At 38.4% G+C, this 23303-nt stretch overlaps 1 protein-coding gene across 1 annotated transcript in view; it reads left to right on the forward strand.

Moving 5' to 3' along the window:
- Positions 1-23303, forward strand: part of LOC122767187 (proton myo-inositol cotransporter-like) — a 58553-nt gene that overhangs the window by 13474 nt on the left and 21776 nt on the right. Inside the window, exon 4 of the mRNA XM_044022582.1 lies at positions 20677-20785. Coding sequence (XP_043878517.1) covers positions 20677-20785 — 109 coding nt within the window. The remainder of the gene's footprint in view (positions 1-20676; positions 20786-23303) is intronic.

Raw genomic sequence — 23303 nt, forward strand, 5'->3', positions numbered from 1 at the left:
CGCACACACACACACAAACACATGTAGCGCCTCTTTCTGAGGGAGGAGAAAAACGTCACTGTTCCTGCTAAACTTGACAGACAAAACAAACATAAACAAACCCCAGTGCATGAGAGCCAGTTAGAATGATGCAGGGTTCATAGCACCTTGAGCTAAAAGTAGCAGTGAATAAGATGCATTCAGTGACCCAGGTAAATTGTATCACTTCTGTGGGGTCCAGATTGTTGGTTGAGAGGAGAGGCTTCTACATGCTTTCAAGAAACCTTGAGAATTTCATAATTTTCTGCAACACACTAACTTCTTGTTTGTGGTAATATATGCGTCACAAATTAGGTAGTCATTGAAGACAAAAGGGGGCCACACGGTTGGTGTAGTAGTTAGCACTCTTGCCTCCAGTCGAAACAAGGGCCTTTCATGGAGTTTGCATGTTTTTCCCGTGTGTGTGTGTGTGTGTGTGTGTGTGTGTGTGTGTGTGTTCGGTTTCCTCCCACAGTCCAAAAACATGCTATAGGGAGATTATTAAACTGGACACTCTAAATTGACTGTAGGTGTGAGTGTGAAAGTGGATGGTTGTTTGTCTCTATGTGGTCCTGTGATGGACTGGTGACCTGTCTAGGGTGTACAGCACCTTTCACCCCATGTCAGCTGAGATTGGCACAACGCCTCCCGCGAACCTCATGTGGAGGACAAAGCAGTAGAAGATGGATGATTGCATGACAAAATGTTTTTTTTTCATCAATGCAGTCTCTGGTCAGGGTTCTATCTTTTAAACATAATCATACATAATCGCCTCAAGTGATAAGAATAGTTGAATATTCATGTCCATCCCTACTTTTAAGTGGAGTTGTTGTGGTCAGCTTTACGTCATTGCAGCTTTCAACGACTAGGATTATCTTTGTAGAGAGAGAAACCAATGAGGTGACTGGGGAGAAAGATGAGGAGCTTGTTGGAGAAATGTTCTTCCTTATTGCGTGTGCTGACCTTTACCTGACCACATGGGATGCTACAGTTTGATATGAGGCTCTGCCAGTGTGAGCCGATGTATTGACCAAAGTTGTCAGAATGATTGAGTTTTATTATCTCATATTCTGTTTCAGTACCACTGATTCTGTTTGTGTACATGTCTGTAGTAGGCTGTGATCACAAAGTGTGATTTAACCCTATCTTTGTGAGGTCATTTTGACTTTGTGAGGGCTTTATTTTAGGGTTAAGACTTGTTTGTCATCTGTTTGTGTCCTCTTCAAGGATGCTTTACAAGGATAAATATGTGTGTGTGCATCATGATAATGTTTGAGCTATTTTCAATAGGCTTAGGAGCATTATTGATTCGTATTGACAACACAATCTAGTTTGGGCGACAACAACAAAGTGGCATCTATGTGGATGTGAAATGCACAAAATAAATAAAAGCCATCAATATTATTATTATTATTCTTCATAATAATAAGAATAAGAATAATTGTACTTCGTTATAATTAAAAGTAACATTGAAATACATTTAAGTATAGAAACTAGGGATGGGAATTGGTATCGGACAGTATCGTATCGGTCCGATACTGGTCAAAAATCACTGGATCGGATATTGGACGGATAAAAATGTAAACTCTCATACAATCCAAAACCCCTATATATCACATGCTTCACTGTTCACAGACTGTAAAAACGTAAATAAAAATTAGCAAAAACATTTTAGCTGAATCATGTTTGATCTGTTTATTTCTTCTTTTTGGGAGAACAATATTTGTTACACAGTTGGAGAATTGTGTCTTCTTAGTTCATACATGGTCTAAAATGACTGTGTTGGACTAATATCAGGATCAGTAGATATAGTTCGTATCGTATCGGACACAAAAAAGTGGTATTGTCCCATCCCTAATAGAGTTGTACAATTTCTGAGAATCACTTTGTAAGTATTTGTCATGCTGAGTCATTGTGTTTTGTTTTTTGTTGCAAGCAAACCGCATTTATAAAAATCCACCACATTCAGTGAGTCTTTATTGTTGAGGTCAGACATAATAATCACCCACACATCTTCACCCACAGATTCAACTCTACCAAAAGACCCACTTATCCTCTCAGGTAGCCCACAGTGCTGTGTGAGTGAGAGGGGGAGTAGCTACAGTAGCTCGGCGAAAGCCAATGTGAGCTTCTTTTACCGATATATTTAACAATATCTTCTGCATTACTTATCCAAATAACATAAAACTTGACACTGCACTTACTCGCGCCCGTAGCAAGACACCTGTCAATTTTGAAATCGGACCATCGGTTTGAGAGATATGCGAATTAAAGACAGACGTTCCTAGAATTTATAGGTAGTTCATTTTATCATCATCTTTCACCTTTCTATTTTTAACAATGTTCAGGAAATTCTTGTTCACTTTGACACCTTTGACTAGCGATTTGCTATGTGAACAAATGCTCATCCAACTGTGTCATTTTAATTTTAAACTCTAACCCATAATACTAAACGTGGCACCTGCTTTTCTGCCACCTGTTTCTAAATAAAAAAAAACACATGGTCACTTGTACTCTAATGTTCAAATCAGTTTTATTTTGTCAGCTCACTGTGCAAAACTCACGTAGTTTGAAAATCAAATAAGGAAGTTTTTTAAATAAATAGATAACATTGTGAGGAATCAGCCAGAAAGGGCAGGAAGTACTTGATACATTATTTGACCTTTTCAATACATCCCATCAATGGATGTAGAACTAAAAACCAATGCTGCCCATGTCACCTCTCATCCTCTCTCCTATGGTCACCGCAGTTCTTTTCTTTGTTTTTGCAGCACACATATGTACACATATATCGTAACACAATTTAGTAACAGCTTGTGTTTGGTGTTTGCGATTGTGAGGTCTCAAGGTCTCTCACGACTACATCCCACGTGGAGAATCTTTTTAATATGTGACCACCATCTGTGCCACGTCATTTCATGGCTGCACAGCTAGTACGTTTGCAATTTACATCCTTTTTTTTTTTTTTTTGAGGGCTGATATACGACCTGCAGACTAGCTGTCGCCTAGCAACCAGACAGCCATGTAGATGGTAAAGGGAAATTGTCTGATTTCATATTATTTCTAATTAAGTTCTGTGGAGTTATTTCTTAAGAACAATCTGTCTGAGGAGTTCAGTGTACTTCTACAACGTCCTTTAATTTTTTATTTGTATGCATTTTATTGAAACAGTTCTTGAGAGAGAGTGCATGTGCATACCATTGATGGATTCTTCACATCAGTGTTTTTTTCGTATTTCTCTGTTCATTCCCGATATACATCAAGATTCAAAAAGATCTCAGTCCAGTAGAGTTGCTTGTGGTAGTTTTGTGGTAGTTAGGAACTGCTGTGGAGGTCAGCCTGCACACGTGGTAAACTCAGGAGAACTTTGACCAACAACATAGTATTTGTTCAAATGTGAATGTTGAGTGTGTTTATTTTACTGTTTTTACTCAAACTCAAAAATAACAAACGTATATATAAACAGTGGAACAAAATAGAAATGACAGTAAAATGTATTCAAATAATCAAAAATAATAACCAATCAAATGTCACCTAACCCTAACATAACCACTGAATTTTAGTCAGCATTAAGAGTGGACAGGTAACCTGAAGTCCAGAATAATGTAGATAATGGAGATTATGCGTGATGACCCAATGTCTATGAGGTCGTGACTCTGGCGAGGACAAACATGTTTACCTGTAGCAACTGAAATGTGTATGTTATCACCTGGAAAAACAAGGGCAAACGATGCCCCTTCATCACTGGTTACCATGGAAACAACACTTCTCTCTTCCCGTTGTTTCTGTCAACATGCACACACACTTTAACACGCAATGGATTTCCAAAGTTTCCTAATGCTCAGTGAAAGGAAAGCTGCTATTTTTCATATTGATAGACATTAATAGTAGAATTGTCGTGGAACATATTATAGAACAGAATTAAATTTATCCATTATCTCCTCCTGTTACAGTCAGTACCTTCTGTCTGACACATTTACATGCAGTGCAGAATCAAACATGCATTTATTAACATTTGTAGCAGTAGAATGAATGACCTTTAGATTCCAGATAAAATAGTCATTTCCTATTCCTCTGGATAGTGTTAATTAGGACTTTTAGTATAAATTTACAGGGTTGTGGTAGCCTTCGTAACTCTGAGTTGAATCAATGTTTCCTACATGTTTGAATATAGGGGTTTGATTTTGAGCCCATGTCTTCCAAATCATGCAAAATCTTGAGCCAGTGAATTTTGTCTCTTATCTAATAATTGGAACAAATTTTGATTTGAATATTGCATTTGGTCATGTTGTAACATAGTTCGGTTGTAGAATCTATGAGTGATTTGTTGTGTTTTTGGTGCTTAACTATCAGGGTTAGGTGGGAGTAATGAGAAGAACTTTTGAGTACCCACTTCATCTTCTGAAGCAAACCCAAAGATGTGTTGACGATGATGAGGTGTCGTGCTCAAATCAACGAGCGGCAATTACTGTACTTCCAGTCTGAGAGGTGAAGAGGGGGTGTTAGGGTGGGGGGTGGAGGTGTGCGGGAAAGAGGTCCAAGACAAAGAGAAAGTGAAGTGGAAAATCGAAGAAATTGGGGCTGCAATTATGATGGAAAAGCAGTATAGTGGCAATATTACAGGGCAGTTCTGCCAGCCATTATATTGCCATTCTACACCATTGAACACATTGATTTCTTTGGAAGGCTTGTTCATAACAATTGTTGTTTCAAGCAACAACAGCAGACAGTTGTAAGCTTACAAAAACAAAGGGCTTACATGGGCACTGAGTGATGGAGGCAGCACCATGCTGTAGATAATATTTTATTGAGCTTTGGTAGAGTATATGACATTAATGACAGGATTCAAAAAGTAATATGCTAAGCTTTTAAAAACAACAACAACAGCAGAGGAGAGGAATATTGGTCACAAGACCATTCGGCTGACTTGGAGGTCTTCACTTTAGTTTATTTTCTGCTCAGCAGCAATGGGATATACTGGGACTTTCAGGCTTTCAACTTGTTGTTTGCTAATTGAATTTATGAATAATACTGAAATCAAGGACTTTCCTATGGATTTTAACAACAAGTAAACATTATGGCGCATGTACACGTCTTCAGTTATAAGCTTGTTTTCTGCAGTTTTTAAGCCATGGGTATATGTGGACACATTCCAGTAAGACCAGGAAGAGGAATTAGGGTTAGGGTTTTCAAATCTTTGTGCAATAAAAAGAGCACTTAAGCACAAGGACTTGTTCACCAGTCACATGAACATTTTGGAACATGTGTTCCCTGTTTCCTGTTTGCCTTGCTGCATTGCACATTCTGTCATTTGTTTGTCCATATTAATTGGAATACATTCTATGCTGCTATTCCCCATATCTGTTTGTTTGCTTTATCTCATGGAGACAGCAGAGCGGCTTAACTCACTGGCTTAAATCTGGCATGTTTACACGTCTGTGTTCATTAATGTTCAATGACACTAATGACAGTTAAATAGATAAAAAAAATGAACATACTTGTAGCGTGAAAAATGTGCATCCAGTTACCTCATGAGCATTTGCATATCATGAAAATCAACAAAATATAAATGGCTGCAATAGATGCATTACATTTTTAATTCACTCTTCAATTCCAATTTAACAAAATTATATAATGAAAGTCTTTGATGTATTTTTTGCATTAGAGTAGTTCATATTTTCTAGTCATTTCATGTGATGATGCTCAATGTTGCTTCAAATCTAGAACAAAGAAAATGTGCAATTCCCAAAATTGCACAGTCCTGATAATAGCCACGTGAATGCAGAAACCATAGAAAGTAGCACAAGCCAACAGATTACTCTTCATCAGGAAGAATTCATTAGCAGTAACCCTCAAACTTTAATCAAAGAAGTTACCGAGTGAATTGATGGAAAAAAACATTGATTTGTTCCATTTTATGGAGCAATTCCCAGATGGGTGGTGAAATAGTCCTTAAAAGAAAGATAGCTTTCATTCTCTTTCCACCAGTCGGCTTTGATTTCAATAGGAGAAATGAAAACAATCCGTCAATGTGAAGCACCTTGATGTCAGTTATTACAATACAGTCACTGATTCATGAACATTGGAGGCCAACAGACTGATTAAGATGAAAGCACATATTGTCAAAATGTATGTAGTTTTATTAGAAAGTTTACAAGTTTAAAAAAACAGAGAGTGTCTGATTTAAAGTAGAGACTACATAGAGCAGTAGTAGATAACTTTATTATCCCTGTGCGGCAGTTGGGTTTGCAGCACAATCACAATCGCGAGGCACTTAGTTACAGGACACCTAATATAGACAGACCTAGACAGACAACAACATAGTCCATCAGACAACAACAGACAACACAAGGAACGTTCTTCCTACCCACACGAACACGAAACAAGCACCATGGGTGTGACCAGGCCAGCTGGATGACCGGCTTTTTTGAACTAATTTAGTGCTTTTATGGCATATGTATATATGTGTATATATATATATATATATATGTATATATATGTATATATATAATATATGTAAAGTAATATTCACAATGTCAGTTAAGGTGTGGGGAATTGGGCAGTGTTATGATTATGGGAGCAATATTTATGTTTATTTATTCATATTTGTGGTGCAAAGCAATCTCCTCTTAAACCTGCCTCTCATTTTGACTCGTCGTTGGTTTAAGCTCCTGTTTCCACTTTGTTTGAAAGTACAGTGTGTTATGCTACAACAAAAGCAATATGCCATTTATTTCCAAGTCATTAGCTGTATGGTTTTATAATTTCTATTTCTTATATGACGTGCAGTGCAAATGCTTTCCACACACTGTGTCTGAATGAGGGAGGTTTAGCTCCTACCTACATCACATTTTCCACCCCTGAACTTTAATAATTCATGATATTTGAACATTTTATGAAACTCCACTGCTGCTCTGCGTCTGTTTAAACCCACAAGAAAATCTTAATGAGACCAAGGCCTCATACAGAGGTGAAAAGTGTTTGCAGTCACTGAACAACAGCCCCAATTCAATATCTTTAATCTAAGCACAGCCTACACATTTCGTTTTAAGTTGATAGATTCCTTCTTTGGCCATAATAAATTAAACATGACTCCTACAGATGAAAGGATTGAGGTACCTTGTTTGATAAATCTAACTAGCTTCAAAGTTGGAAGCAGTCAGCTCACATCCCAGCATCACCAGTTCCTGATAGAAAGTGAGTTGACAGCTCGGCTCTCAAATCAAGATTTAATTTAATCTAAACACGCTAAAAGGTACTGTATCCTCTGGCGATATGCTTTTCTGTAAATATGCTACTCCTTCTCCAACTGTGCACACGTGTTGAAAACCCAAACCAAAAGAGGTTGCCTGACAAATATATATCTCACGTGAGAAAATACTTTCATGTAAGACAAGCGAAACAAAGACACATTTCTGGCTGTGTTGTCATCAGTTAGAACAACAATGAGCTGATGGCGTCAGCAGCACGGTGGAGTGCAGGGAAATGAAACCAACGTCCCTTGTGGGACATTATTGTGGAGGGTGCATTAGCAGAGAATGCAGTGCAAGAAAAGCTGCTTCTGATAAACGCAAAGAGGGGAGATTAAGGAATTATCTGTCTCCGTACTTCAGTTATTGATATCTATTTAGGTCTTGTTTATTCTGGAAACAAAGGTGGCTCATGAATGCATTAAACTTCACATTCAAGTTATCCAGTGTTTAATGCTGTTGCAAATTATTCAGCTGCAGGATTGTAATGGATTTTTTTAGTAGGAGCAGGAATGTATAGGTTCTTCAATCTATGCAGTAAATATACATTGAGGAGCATCTATAATAGGTAAGATAACATTTTCTGGAGAAGCTAAAAGATTTGGGATTTGCTGATGATACATGGATGGAATGGATGCATTTTATTAAAGCTTTAGTAGGCAGGGTTACTAGAAAACAGCTGATTGCTACGTTGCATCTGTGATAAAATCCAGTGTTGGTCTCTGTCCTGAGCATGGAAAGACATGTTACATAATATGGGACAAATTACTTGAGGCAATCCATCATCCCTGAAATCCCTGAAATACTCATGAAAACACAACGAATAAAAGAGAATCTCTACAAATGATGTGACCGAAACATCCCTCCCATTCCCACTTTTAAGTTCCCGCTTTTGTAAGAAATTTCTTTTAAAATCTGCGATGCCTTTGAATGGAAACCTTGCTATCGACACATGTTTTATTGCATTTATTGCATGACTCTCCTCTAGAGGATGTTTCGGTTTCTTTGCAGCATAGGCAGTTGTTGGCAATGCTGGACTAGGAATCTCATCAGTAGAACAGCCAATTGGAACAACCTCTCACTCAAACAGTTCTGTGATTTCCCAAAACCTGTAATTATTGCGTGAATAACGTACAAAAAAGATATAATATGCAACATTCCTGCATGCAAATATTTGAACATGATGAGACAAATGTTATATATTTTGTATAGTACTTGTATTACCACTCACTGGTACCAAGAAATAAACCCCCATGAAATTACAACCAAAATAGAAATCACACTGTGGTCTTTGTATGGATTGTATTGGCTTGCTGGTAGTTTGATTTTCTTCTATTTGGCCATAATTCTCAGCAAGAACATGTACAACCTCATTCTGTCACCTGCACCATTCTCGCTGGTATGATTAATAGCTTTTCACCTTACTTCTGCATATTACAGTTTGAAGCATATTGACACATTTCTGCTGCTTTAAGAGTGTTTGCTCTTAGCAGACATTGAATGTGGTGATTTCAGACAAAAATTAGCAGCGAGAGTGTTGAAACTGGATTTTTGAGACGGTGCCTGAAAGAGAATTTTCAGAGACCTGTTTTTTTTTTTTCTGCCTTGACTATAAAAATCCCTCACAATGGTGGGAAAGCAAAGCAATTCTAATGGCACCTCTGGAGCTTTTCACACATTTGAATTACAGAGCACAGTGTGATTAAAATGAAGGCTCCTTGAACATGCAGTCATACTAACAGTATGACTGCATGTTCGGCAAAGAAGCTGTGACTCATCCAGAAAATGCTTTATTCAATTAAAAAATGCTTGAAATTATATAGTATGTCATGGCTACATGAGCTTCATTGAGCCCACACTCAAATTAACAAGCACAGAAATAGTTATGACTGAAATGTTTTATGCTAGGTGGTTATTAATCAGTCATTTTTCTATCTTTATATTTCACATAAGCTTTAATGAAAAATAGGAAAATGAAAAATTCACATGACATAGGTTATGGTGAATGTCCTCTCCTCTCCACCCCAGTGTGTGTGTGTGTGTGTGTGTGTGTGTGTGTGTGTGTGTGGCTGTGCGTACATGTGCATGTGTGTGTGTCCCTCAGGGAGACTGCTGTCATATAGGGCAGGTGTACAGCTGGGATGTCATGAATCTCAATAACTTATTTTGATTAATTACCTGCAGAATGACTGAATGACTCCTCCAGAGATATAATTACTGGCCAAAACCCGTATGTGGGAATGGATGGAGGATTGTGCCTGTTTGTGTGTTTGTGTACCCATGCGGGCATGTGTGTGTCTTGCAGCTGCTATCTAAGGAAAAAAAAAGGTTGCAGCACAGGGATGCATTTTACAGCAAACGTGTTTAGTGAGGTTGTTTCAAACTGGGGATTTGCTCTGTGCCATAATTGGCGGCATCAGTAATCAAAAAATACAGCAGAGAAAATCTTTAAAAATATATGTAAGCTGGAAGTTGATTTCCTTTCCTTTACTTTACTTTAGGTAAAGTACAGTAGGTTAATCCCACTGATCGTATATTAGTATCCACAAACCATCTACACTTCATCTTTCCGGGCAAAACTGTTGCCAACATACCAGATACAAATGTTGTATCTGGTATGTTGTTTGTTTCCATGTTGTGTAGGTGACATTATATTGAGTCGAGCTGTATTATATAAAGAAAACAAATTATGTGTGATATCATTATTGAATATTGTGGTGACAATATGATGTGCAACAGATAAACAAATACTGTAGCACATAACTTAAATATTAATATTAACTTAAATATTCATCAAATTAATGTTTGTTGCATTCAAATCAAATTGTTGTCAAATGAGATCACACAGTGTTGATTGATCCAATCAGCTCCACATGTTTTTTCTGAATAGCAGTGTTTAGATCTTATGACCCGTTGTATTTCCTGACTGATGAAAGCACAACAGCTAAGTAGTAAAGTGAAAGATTTGCGTAGATTTGGATTAAGGCTTAAGACACCTAGAACGTGTACCACAGAAAGTGGATTCTATTGCTAAAAAATAAACCTCTAAGCTCTGTGGAGCTGCACAAACTATTTTATCTTCTCACTATTGCTCAATATTAAAAATGCGCCTTCTTGCCATTGAAATGCTAAGTGAATCAAGCGCTTCCTAAACCGCTGCACCACTATGTGTCTGCATGTTCAATCACGACAGCTGCTGTTCCTGTTTCACACAGCTCCAAGTTTCCTGGATGTAGAAATAAAATCTAATATAAATATATATATGGATATCAACATTGTTAAATTAGTGAAGTGGAAGTGGAGCCATGGTATCAAGCATACCAACCAAATGTTCATGAATATCAGCTGTCAGTCATATCATAAAAACAAACAGTATCAATTAACACTTGAACATGCAGTTAATCTGTGTGATAAGAACTTAATATGACAGAAACCCTCTTTAAGAAAAATATACTTGACATTCTTGTGTTTATCACATACATTCTAAGTGCACAGTAGTGAGGCCATGTCATGGATATTATGATTATCTTGTTTCTGTCACCTTTATTGCTCTTGACACATTCAGTACATCTGATCATAAGAAGAGCATTCCTTTAAAGAAAACACACAAACTCAAAGAAATATTCCAAATGAAAATGCTGTGTGGAGTGAAATCATGAAAAAAAACAAGTTTCCTATCTCCACTCTACACCCTCATTTGGAAGAAGCACTTTTCTCATTAAAGCAACTGACTCTTCTGATCCCCTACAGGAGACAAATCTCTGTAAGATCTGTCTCTTCAACACACATTTGTTTCCTCGCTCTACACTCACATGCCTCGGGACTCTCAAATAACTGCACCAGCACTTTGCAGACATGATAACAAGTTTTAAAGGGCCATGTCGTTCACTTTCTATCTTACTGTTTCAGCCATGATTCCCCTGAAATGAACTTTTTACATATATATATATATATATATATATATATATATCTTATATCTTTCGCTCCATTCATTTTGTAATGTCTCCTCTGTCCAGGCTACTTACATTACTTGAGTGGATCAATCAGATACTGATTTGTTTACTTAATCCTCTTCTGGAGACTTTGTTTTGAGCTAAAGTTGTCTCAGTGCATCATAAATCGCTCAATGTTTGATGGTGCAGTTGTTACAAGCCAAGCGTTAGGTAAACCTAATTGTTTTGCCTCAAGGCTGCTCAAAGAGAGTGTGAGTGACTCATGTAGTAAATAGACCAAGTTTAAAGCTGTTGGACAAGGAGTTGACAATATGAAGTGTTTCCTGGACTCCTGGATGCTCTTCTGTTGTCACTTTTATTAAAAGAAAAATGATTGATGATGATGATTATTTTTACCTGTAGACTTTGCTCGATTACAGAATTGTACCCAAATGTGCGACTGTGTTTCCTCAACATTTTAGTAACAAACAAAGTTATTTCGTATACAATAACGTCCAAGGGCAACAGATCCTTTCCTTCCTTGCTTGTCCTCACACCTCTTTTTCACTCCAAACCTGTGTGACTGCACATTTTATCCATCTTCCTTTTCATTAAATTCCTTTTTCTCTTCTTCTACATTTCTCTCTTATTCCTCTTCCTTTTGCAATTGCAATTCTTCCTCTTTATTCATTTGTCTTCTCCTTCCTGTCTTCTTCACTCTACTCTACTTCCCCTTTCCTTTCCCTCTCTGTCCATCTGATTTCTATTTGTCCATTCTTAGCGATGTGCTTTAAAGCTGTAGTACATAACTGTTGGTGATTTTTGTTGTTGCTGATGTTATTATTCTTCCTTTGTTTGGTCTTTGTGAACAGAAGCAATGTGATATTATTTGTATGCTTCATCTTTCATCTGAAAACAGGCTCTGTCTAGCAAGACTAGCATAAATGTCTGAGGGAGCATTTGTGTGTATACAGTTGCACTGCAGAGGCAAGAAGTGTTTTTGTTATGTTTTGAGTTTTTATGGGTCTTCTTTGTGTTTTCAGTCATACTCCAACCTGTTTGTATCCGTCTTGAATGTCAAGACACATGTCACATGATTATTCACATACTGTACACTGGGCACGCCCACTTGACTTGTAGCAGATTGCTCAAATATTAGCTCGTCTCCTGTGCATGTATGTAAAAACACAGATTTCGGCTACATAGATACGGTTCATTGTCAATGTTGCAATCACCTCTGGTAGTGGCAGGTAATGGTATTGTTTTGAAAAATCTGTGACCTGATCATATGCATCCAGAGATGTGTGGACAAAAAGTAAGACATTTTATAACAAAAACATACATATGAGGACGTATAGCCATTGATCACAAGCCACGTCACCCGGCAGGCATGAGCGTCATCTTTGTAATGCTTTGAAATGCAGATCACTCTCTGCTATGCTGCTGCTGAACACACACTTTCGCCAATGAGTCGTTTAGAAAGGCTGATGTCGCCAAGCACTCTATTTTTGTGAGTCATGTTTGGTATTACTCATCCTCTCATACACAGATTGCTGCGCAGCCTGAACCTGTTCTGCATTCAAAATGTGTGCCATCTGCTAAGTGATTGACTCTTGACTTGGGTGGAATGTGACTGAGCGTTCGTATTGTCCTTTGTTGAACTGTCAATATTATCATCACCATATTTCAGTTTCATTACATTTTATTTAGATTAGAAGTTTGTGTCATGCAATGTGTTGTCAACCCAAGCTGGTCTGATGTTTGTCAGTAACAAAAAAAGCATACAATAGTAAGTTATGTAACAATTGTATTGTGCATGTGGACTGTTTATTTTGTTTATTGCCTCTTTATTTAAGTTTGGTAGTTTAAAATGTGTAAAAATGTGTGATGTTGGTATCAGTATCAGAAAATAAAAAGTATTGAGTTATCGCTACATTAAGTTAAAGTCCAGAGTATAAGAATTTGTGGCACCTACAGGTGAGATTGCATCAGATTCGGGACTCCTTTTCTCAGCTCTTATTTACAAGTGTGTCATTAAGACCTTTGTATACCAGAAAGGATGCAGTTTGTCCTCCTTTGAGTAGTAAGCACCCACGCTTTGGGGCTGCTGTAGAAACAATAATAATTTGAAGATACATTTTGATGCATCATCTCTGTTTACATCATCAAGTATAACATGATTGAGCAAATTACTTACAAGGACCTGGGAAATCAACATCATTGGAAGAATGTGGAGAGAGAATCTTGCGATGATGAGCTGGTGCTCAGTCATTTTACTGACTTTACTGTCATCACTGTACGTGGGCATCATAAACTTTACCAGTTCACAATATTAGGGATTTCAGGGTGTCTGTCACACAGATTTAAGATTTGAGGAAGGTCCTGCTTGTTTTTTAACACTCTAAGCTGTGTGTATTTGCTTACTTGGATGGTTTTTATCATCACATCATCAACAACACACATTCTGATTTTAGGTGTGAACTAATAACATTACAGTTATGAAAACCAAGCAGTTTTTATTATCAAGTGATTATTCATTGATTCATACATTCTTATGTGTATTATATTCAATTTCTGTCAATAAAATCTCATATCTGTTAAACGCAGGACATACTTTAATTTAGTATGGACATATAGAGTTTGGATGGTATGGAGTCAAAGTTAAGATTAGATAAGACTTTATTAATCCCTGATGGGGAAATTAATTTGTTGCAGCAAAATGAAGGCAGTAACAGTGTGAAAAAAATAAACCTCCACAATGTTCTAAGCTGCTGGATATTGCTTATGTGCTGTGACATATAGAGTACCTGTGGTGTGGAGATAAGTAAGCTCCTAATTCATATCTGAAACCCTTTGTGCAAAGAAAATTTTCATCATGCTGCACTTGCATGTATCCCTCGCTTTAACCTAATGGTGGGCAGTGCTGACGCTTGGTGCTCGAGGTAGATATCGAAGTTTAGCAGGGCAGTGATATGATGTCTGCCATGTCTGGCATGGTTTGGTGCAGTTTGTCCGAAAAAAAGTTAGCAGCAGCTGGGAGAACAACCTTATCCAAGAGCTCTGTTTGAAAATTGTATGTAAAGGAGAAGAAATCGACTGATTGTGCTATAAATGTCATTAACTCACAGTGAACAGTTGAAACAGGGAGGAAAAGCAACAGTAGCAAATAGTGACCAAAAGCATTTCACTTCTCTGTTTCCCTGTAATGTAAGAACAGATTATTAATAATTGAAGAGGTGGTGTTTTTTTTTACTGTATCCGTCACAAAGCCCTGCACAGATGGATGGATAGAGGACCAGCATGTCATTAACATGTTGCGATACAGTTAAAATAAAGTTTTCCTTGATTGTGTCACTTAAATGTCGATATAAGGAAATGCAGGAAATTAAAAATAGTTTCATTCTTGGACTTTTTTGCTGTGTTACTCTACATCTGATGATGGATAGTGCATCGGCAGGTCTAACTGCTGAATATTAATGAAAAAAAAAAACCTCAGCTGGAAAATCAGATGGAATTTAAAAATGTATGCACCTTTGTGTCATGTCCACCTCTCAGCTGCAACTGCCTCTGCTGGTATGATCTGATTCTTAATCAGCCTGTGACCTTTAAGCACCTTTCTAAAACTGGGAAAAGTTGCACTGTCTGTGTTTTTGTTTTCTGTAGCTTTAGTCGTGACACCCGCTCATACAAAGATTGCAAATCTTAACCTGCTTTTCACAACACAAATCTCGACATTTGGTTTGAAGAAAGACACATCTTTGTGTATATTTGCCACGTTTGAAGTCACTGAACATTTATAAAAAATAAATAAAAAACATTTAGAAAACTTCACTATAACAGGTTACCTCATCTGAGCTCATGGTTGTCAAGGCTTCCTTTGGTTTTGGAGTCAACGGTGAGAATAAGAGTGGCATGCAGAAATGTGCCTGTTGAGCTACTTATCTGCTACTTACCTGTTCTCTCTGGAGTAAAACACAGAAAAAGCAGAGTAATAGCAAACAGATGGGTGATGTTGGGGCCAAAAATGCAGATTGGTGTGATCAGGAGATGGAGTTGCACACACCATTACTTTCAACAAGGTGCTGATTCACAGCAGTTGTGTTTCTACCTTCTCTACAATTCTTATTCACTTAGTCAAAGTAATGTTACTGTTACTGCCAACACAGCCTATTGAAACGTTGCTTAGATGTGTTAATGTTAAATTAGTATGAAGTCCAAGTCCAGTGTTGTGTGTTTGTCTGTTCTTTCCTCTGTATGTCTGACTTCTTCAATCCATCTGTCTGTCTGCCTCTCGTCTCTCTTCTCATCTCAAATCTAATACATATTTATACAGACTAAATACCTCGATTCTTCCACCAGTGTGTTTGAAATGAAGAAACTGCTTGGAACAGAGAAGAAATGTCTTCAACTCAAGCAAGGCCTATGACCCGGATATTTGAGAACCTTCTCAGACATCTAATGAACAGATACTCACATTATTCACTAATATACTAATAAGAAGAAAACTCAGACATGGTTAGAGTCTGAAAATCTCATATAATCTTGCCATAACCTCGCTTTGGCTCATTAAACTGGATTTTGTAGACACCAAGATAATTAGTGGCACAGAGTCTATAAAAATGACTTCAGATGCTGATTTGAACATGGGGATGTTCTGCTCAGATTAAATCATCCAAGCAGTGCGGCGTCTTAACCAACCCAAACTGGACTATGAAGTGAAACATGCATGGATATTATTTCTAAGGTAATTGCCGCCTATTGCTGTAGCCTCAAATTTAGTGCATTAGAGTGGTGTCAGTCTTCTTAAACACAAAAACTATAGGCTGCACATTGGTTCCAGTGGATTTCTGTTCCCTCTTTGGTCCTCCCGACCTTTCCGTTCTGATCTTGAATGTGTCAAGTGCAAAGTGTCACAATCCCATTTTGATCAGGAGGTGAGGAAGGTGCAACAAGGGGAAGAGTGTGGAAGAAATAATTAGAGGAGAGGTGGAGGTTAAGGCAGAGGGGCTGCACAGGCTTCGCTCTTTGATTGCAGTTCCACTCACTTGTATAAGTGAAGCCTGCCTGCAACCACTTACGTCCCCTGGACATGATGATTGGATGGATTGAAAGAGTGCTATTTTCGTCTACCTTGAAAAGCATTGGCTTCCATCTGTATAATTCCCCCTGATTTACAAAAGGTTTTTTTTTAAATCAATATGGGAATCAGTAATTATCACACCTGTGAATGGATGCCTGTCAATGCTCTTCCGGTTGAGACTTTGTTCCCCGCCTCCTTTTCTTTCTCTGCTCTATATTTTATTAAATTGGTTGTGGCACGTGTTTGAAGTGTGTGTAAAAATATATATCTGACAGGATTAACCATGCTAAATGGGCACCCTAATTGGCCACAGGACTTGCTATACAAAGAAGATGGGGGATTTTCTCGGTACAGGTTGTCAAGGAGGGAAGCTAATTGGAGATTCCTTCCCGAGACATCAAAGACGAGGAAGAGGCAGATGGACTTGCATTTCATAAAAATTGCACCATGGTCTTTCTTTGCTCAGTATACAAGCAAACAGTAATGTGGTCCATGATTAGATGGGAAATATATGTTGGTCTTTATTTGTACTGTGCTTTTCTGGTCTTGATGACCACTCAAATCTGCTTTACACTCCCTTTACCCATCCACACCCATTCAGTGCTCTTTCTATCACATGTTTTTCATACCTATTCACATGCTGTTGGCACAGCTGTCAGATGCAGTTTGGCGTGAAGTGTCTTGCCCAGGGACACGTCAGCATGTAGAGTAGTGGAACAGGGAGTCGAACCCTTGACCTTTCAGTTGAGAGACGACTCGCTCTCCCACTCAGCTACTGTGAAGGAAACTGAAGAGAATCGTGACAAGAGCCCAGATTGACATAAGAATTGTGTGTGTACATGGTTAGGGCTGAACAATTAATTGTTTCTGATTGAAGTCGCAGTTTGAAACAAAACAATGAGCAAAGACAACAGTTCAATCGTTCTATTTTTGATTGTTCTGTCTTCTATGCCAGTTTTAAAAATTGCAATTTGTACATGTTATTTCTTATTTGGGTTGCAAATGTTATTTGCAAAACTGTTATTTAGATGAGTTCATAAAAGATGGTGGGTTAATTGTTAAGAATAAATTATATTTTAAATTACACACTGTGCATTAGTCATTAGTGGTGCATTAATTAATGAGCCATGTCGCCCAACTCTTAGTGTTGCTGCAAAGACACACAAGTGTCTGTGGGATTCACAGATATTAAACCGACTAACCCGGGGAAACGTGGTGCATCTGCTTTCTGCCAGTCACTGGAGTTCACTTCCAGAGGAGGTTTGTCGAGGAGTACGTTTTTCTGTTTCGACGTTGTTTGATGCATTTGAAAAGTCCTGATCCACAAGCAGAATCATCATGACTGCAGCTGCACTGCCCTCTGCCCAAGTCACGACACTATGTCCCAGTGAAGGTGCACCATACATAAACATAGATGAAATGCAACAGACACTGTCAGTTAATTAATTCTAAATAATTGTAACTGCAATATGTAAAATAAAGTCACAATTTGACATTTTACCAAACGCTATCACAATATAGCAAATCACAATGGTTGCAATTTAAGATGGGCCCTATGAAGCGCATATGACCCAGGGTTTACAGTTTACTCTCCAAAACAAAACAAAAACTTAAACTTTTCATTTGTAATATGTTTTGGAAGCAGGAAACGCCTCCCAAGTTCTCATCCTTGCAGTAGTGTAGTTATTCATTTTATTGTATCCCATTTGTTAACATTTACAACACACTGACTGTTGAACTGAAGCTTTGCTTATGAATTATAATTCAAATCAAATCGCTTCCTCAATATGTGGTAGAGAAATTGTAATCCGATATGTTCCTCAAATCGTTCAGCCCTGCTGCGCGTGCATGCTTATATTCCCTGCTTATAACATAGGAACTGGTATATCAGCATGACACTGTGTGTATTTTTTTTGTATAAATGTATATAATGAAACATAAAACACATTTCCTATTTTCAACTAAACTAGTGGTCCGGCAGCATAAAATAAAATGGATATTGAAACACATGAAGCAGATATTGTTTGAAAGCGTCTGTGTGAATACTGCAATTACCAGTGCTGTGAGGCCTAATCACTGCACTTGTGGCTTGCTGCTAGCTCGCTCACTTGTTCTTCATTACTATCTTTCTTTTGCAATAACTGAACTGATTAAATTACAGTTGGTGGTGTTCAGCTGAGGAAATGAGGCTGTGTGTTCTGTGAGTTTGTGTTATACGTACGAGTGTGAACGTGCTCATTTAATGTGTAAAATATATGATCAGCCCCTTTCACAGATGAAAATAGAGCAAGAGGGAGGATATCATCTGCCTATGTGATCTTTTCTGCGTACGATTGTGTGTTGGTTAAAATTATTAGCTCTTATTCAGGCGGTCATCAGGTCTTTACGTTCTTGATGGATGATTTCAGCACACGAATCTTGACATTGCCTGTTGACTAATCACATTAAGAGTCCTCTGTTCTGGTCTCTGGGGATCAACCAATCACTCTCCACCTGGTCACTGCTGTGGAAATGGCTCATCCCATAAATTAATCACTTCCTCTTCACAGTCTGAAATTAGAACTCAGCTTCACATTAAACGCTGATTTTAGAAGCAGAGTCGTAACAGCTCATGGCAAACATACAGCTGCCCAGTGAGAACCGAATCACAACAAAAAGGTCCACATTTGTACAACAATATACAGCCTAGAAGTGCATCAGACTATTTTAAGTCAGTACCAAGTTGTCCAACATAGGTTGCTGTGAGCACAGCACATCCTGGCTTGTAGCCATGCCCTCTTTCCTCATCAGCTGTGATGTCATGTTTTTTTCCTTTACAATGGAGGACACAAACAGTCACAACACCAAAGCATCTGAAAACATTGTAGATATTTCTGGATCTTCACCATAAATGGCATAGCTTGGTAACTTTTGCAGTTCGCTGCAGAGCTAGTGGAGCTAACATAGCTGGTAAAGGCATCTCACGGAAGCATCTGTCATCACGTTTGTCACACTCAGCAGAGATCGGGTAGAACGTGAGATCACACTCGTTCGATTAAAAACAATGTTGTTTAGCTCCACAGCGAGGAAAAATGTGTGCAATTGCGTAACGGACAATTTTGTCGGCATCTAATTTTGTCATCGACTTTTGTCAACAACAATGAATAATCAATAACCCCATTTTCAAATTCTGCTTTCTATTGACAGTAATTTTTCTGGTGCCTGATGTTAATTCTTGCAGTGCCACATGTTGCAGCCACAGGCTATTTATAAAAATGGACATAGTCTTAGGGTTTGAAAAGTTAAATCTAGGTTGTAGGACGCAAGTAGCAATAGCCTCAGGGGGCGACTCGACTGGCTGCAAAAAGAAATTGAGAAGGATCAAAGTTGATGGTGAACCTCAAAATCTGTCAGGAGGCCATCAAAAAGAAGGCTAAAGTTTGTTTGGGTGTCAGTTTGGGGGATGTGATTTCACATTGTCTGGCCCTCTTATCAAACAGCTAAAGGAGATGTCCTCTGGTCCAGATTTCTCCCACACACAGCTGCTCCCAGATAATAAGCCTGTGTGTCATCTCATAGAGCCAGGCTCATGTCATGCTTGTTTTTAGTAATATGTATGTCTATGTATGCGTGTCCTTGTTTCTACCTGGGTTTCTTTGCATGCGTGCGTTCAGACTTGTTTGTTCAGTCCCTCTGCGTCTCTCTGCGTGTGTTTGAGATCACAGTCCATCTCTGCTGCTGAGCCAATTTCATCCCAAACTGAGATTTCCACCATCTGAAAAAGAAAAGAAACACAAGGGCAGCACCACAGAAGCAACAGAACAGCATCACTGTAACTTACAATAAGGAAACGTCGGTGACAGTCATTATACAGCCCAATTAATTAGCATATTATGATTGTAGGAACGAGTCAATGTATCTGTTGATCAGCAAAGCTGCAGTAGTTAACTTTTGGTGGACATTCGATGCTGTGTCCTTCATCTGAAGACACGCTCTGTCAAGCGAAACAGCCAGAGCTGACTGAGGTAGTGTTTGTGTGGAGTGGACGAGGCAAGAAGCATTTCTTTCCAGATTTTCTGAGCTGTAGAGTTCACTTCTGAAACTTTTCATGGGTGCTTCTTTGTGTTTTCACTCATAGTCCAGCCTGTTTGCAGCCGCCTCACTTTACTAACGCTGACAAAGAAACTTACAAATGTTTGTTTATGTTTAAAAGCACTGCAGTACTGTTGCATGAATGCAAAACTAGCTTTGCAGAAGGAAAAGGCAGTTATGTGGGACTGAATACACCTGTGGCCACTCTCTTCTAATGGTATGCTTTTGAATTAACTATTAAAAAGAACCCAGTGTGTGTTTCGCTGTGAAGTCGTGCTGAGTTTGAAATCAATTTCTGCTGCTGTGCCTCTGCTCGTTTCTCCAGATGGCCCCGTGATCTGGCGGATGCTGACCTACCCCCCGACTCGCCGAGCTCTCTTGGTTGGCTGTGGTCTGCAAATGTTCCAGCAGCTTTCAGGAATCAACATTATCATGTGAGTCAAAACTACCTGCTCTGATTTAAACTCCCAATACATCAAAGTGATCCATGTCAAACTATGCACATGGTTGTTTTGGATTCAAGGAGTCGCGATCTAATACTAAATCCTTTCAAGGTTTTATAGTTTCCGTTAATCTAGTAGCTGTGTTGAAAATGTTCATTTAATTAATTACACATGATCAATTACAAGCACAATGTGCATTATTTCCGTAATCGTACTTAACATTTATAATTCAATCTTCTGCCTTGTCCTGAACTATTATATTCTAAGACATATAATCTTAATTTGTATGTTGAGTACTATGAACATTTAATTGTTTAATATTCATTATTACTTGTAATAATGCATTGTTGTATTCATTGAATACGATACATTCTACTGCACAGCAGTCAAGGCTACAAACTATCATTTACATACTATGTGCAGCTGTAATGTGCAGTAAGGGTATAATTAACCCTATAATTAAAAAAGAGGAAGAGGTAATCTCACTGTAGTGAGATACATCAGTCACCATAGTTAATTCCTTGGCGTAAAGTATGTTGGCGTCACACTGGCTTGCTTTACTACCGTAGCTGTTATACTGATGCCTTCCCTCCATCAGTCGTGACATAAAACTAACAGGAAGTTAAAGACATGAAAATAAAAACCCTGCGATACTGAGAAACACAAAGAGTCTTGTGGACGTCATTTTCCTATGTGATGAGTCTGTGATGAGTTTAGGGTGACCTTGACATTTTCCCTGAATCTGTGGGTCAAAGCCTCTCTTGTTGTGAGGTTATGTTGTCGTTGAAAACAAGAGTTCAAGTGATTTATTTTCTCCGTTTCCCCTTCAGGTCAAATCCAATTAATGACTTGACACTGAATCTGCATGACACCTGCCTTCACATTCAACACAAAGGGGATCTAGACAGCTGTATTTGGTTTGGCAGCACAGTATTAAATCACAAAACCTCTCTTTCATCCTCCGTAAGACAACATACACCAGGGAGCAGGGGCCTCATTGCATTACTGTCCACTTCCAGTTTTATTCTTTTCCATCTTTCAATCTGAGGAGATTGTGTCATCTGTCTCTGTCTCACCTACCCTCTCAGATGAACGATATTCCAGGCTCTGTAAACAATCTGTGGATATGTGCTGTTGCTTAGCAACCATCGTAGGTGAGAGTAATAGGATAAGTGTGTGTGTGTGTGCGCATGACACACATGAATGTGGGATTTAATTTGGCACTACGGACTGTAGTGTGTCTGCGCATGTGCACCTGTGTGATGTGTGTGTTTAACACATGCTTTGCTCACATGGGTTAATGTGTGAGGCTCAAGGTACAGCTGTTTGCATATGTGTTTAGCTGTGGTTTGGCAGACGTGACTCTCTGGAAATGTTACCAATCTTTTTATTTGTCACAAAGATTGTCTGGCAGTTGACTGTCGCACAGTATATTTATCATCATCTTCTGTGTCAACAGCACAGAGGACAAACCATCTTTGTCTCTCTCCACCTCTCTCTCTCTCTGTCTGTATCCTCCACTATTTCTGCAAAGTCTACTGCCTACTAGTTTATCTCTGTTAGCAGTCCATATGTGTTTGTGATTATTTTTGCAGCGTATATGTATCGTATGTTCACGTAAAACTAAAAAAAAACAAAAAACAAGACCAATAGGATTTGAGCTCCATGTTTTACTCTTATGTGTGTGTGCATTGAGTGAAACATGAGTGTTCTTGTTCATTGTTTGTATTGTCTTCTCCTTCAGTAATTCTTGATACAGCGCCGCCTCAGGCGAGGAGGGGAATTCGTTATTCAAACACAGTTTAGAACAATTTGACGGAATTCAGACTAGTACATTTTTTGTACTGACGAGGAGACCGGTTTCATTCTCTTTCAACTTAAAGAATTCAATATTTTAAAGTTCATTGATTGGTTCATTGTTAAACATGCTAACAGCTATCTGGAAGCTAAACTGGAAACCATAGTGGAGGCTGGCACACTTCAGTCAAGATATCAATCCCCCACTTGAGCTTGTATACTGGAAAAAGGATAGTAGTCCAATTGAACAGTACAGTGTAAATGTACATGGAAATGTACCAAGACCCACTAACACTGACTAGTAACATCACTTGGATAAAGATGTTGTTCCCACACAGTCTTCCTTGGATGATAATGACTTCATTCAAATTTGACATTTAAGGCCCCCTCCTGCCCACAGTCAATTTTCTGACAGCAGTTTCTCAGTTTGAGTGAGTTGCAGTTTGCTTGGTGTTATTGGACTGATTTTAGCACATGCCAGATAGTAACAGAATAACAATTCCTTGTCAATGATACTGCACAAACTTACTTTGGCTAATTTTATTTCCTGTCAGGTTGAAGGTGTGCAGGTACACGAGGTCACCAAAGTCCTCCACAGTTTTGAGATATCATAAATGATTTTAAATATTAAATAAACATAACCTCAAACTAAGTCATAACTGATTTTTCTCAAAGCTCCAGTACAAATTGAGTATGACGAATGTACCACAAA

This window comes from Solea senegalensis, linkage group LG3 (genome assembly GCF_019176455.1).
Source record: "Solea senegalensis isolate Sse05_10M linkage group LG3, IFAPA_SoseM_1, whole genome shotgun sequence".
Classification (NCBI taxonomy): Eukaryota; Metazoa; Chordata; class Actinopteri; order Pleuronectiformes; family Soleidae; genus Solea; species Solea senegalensis.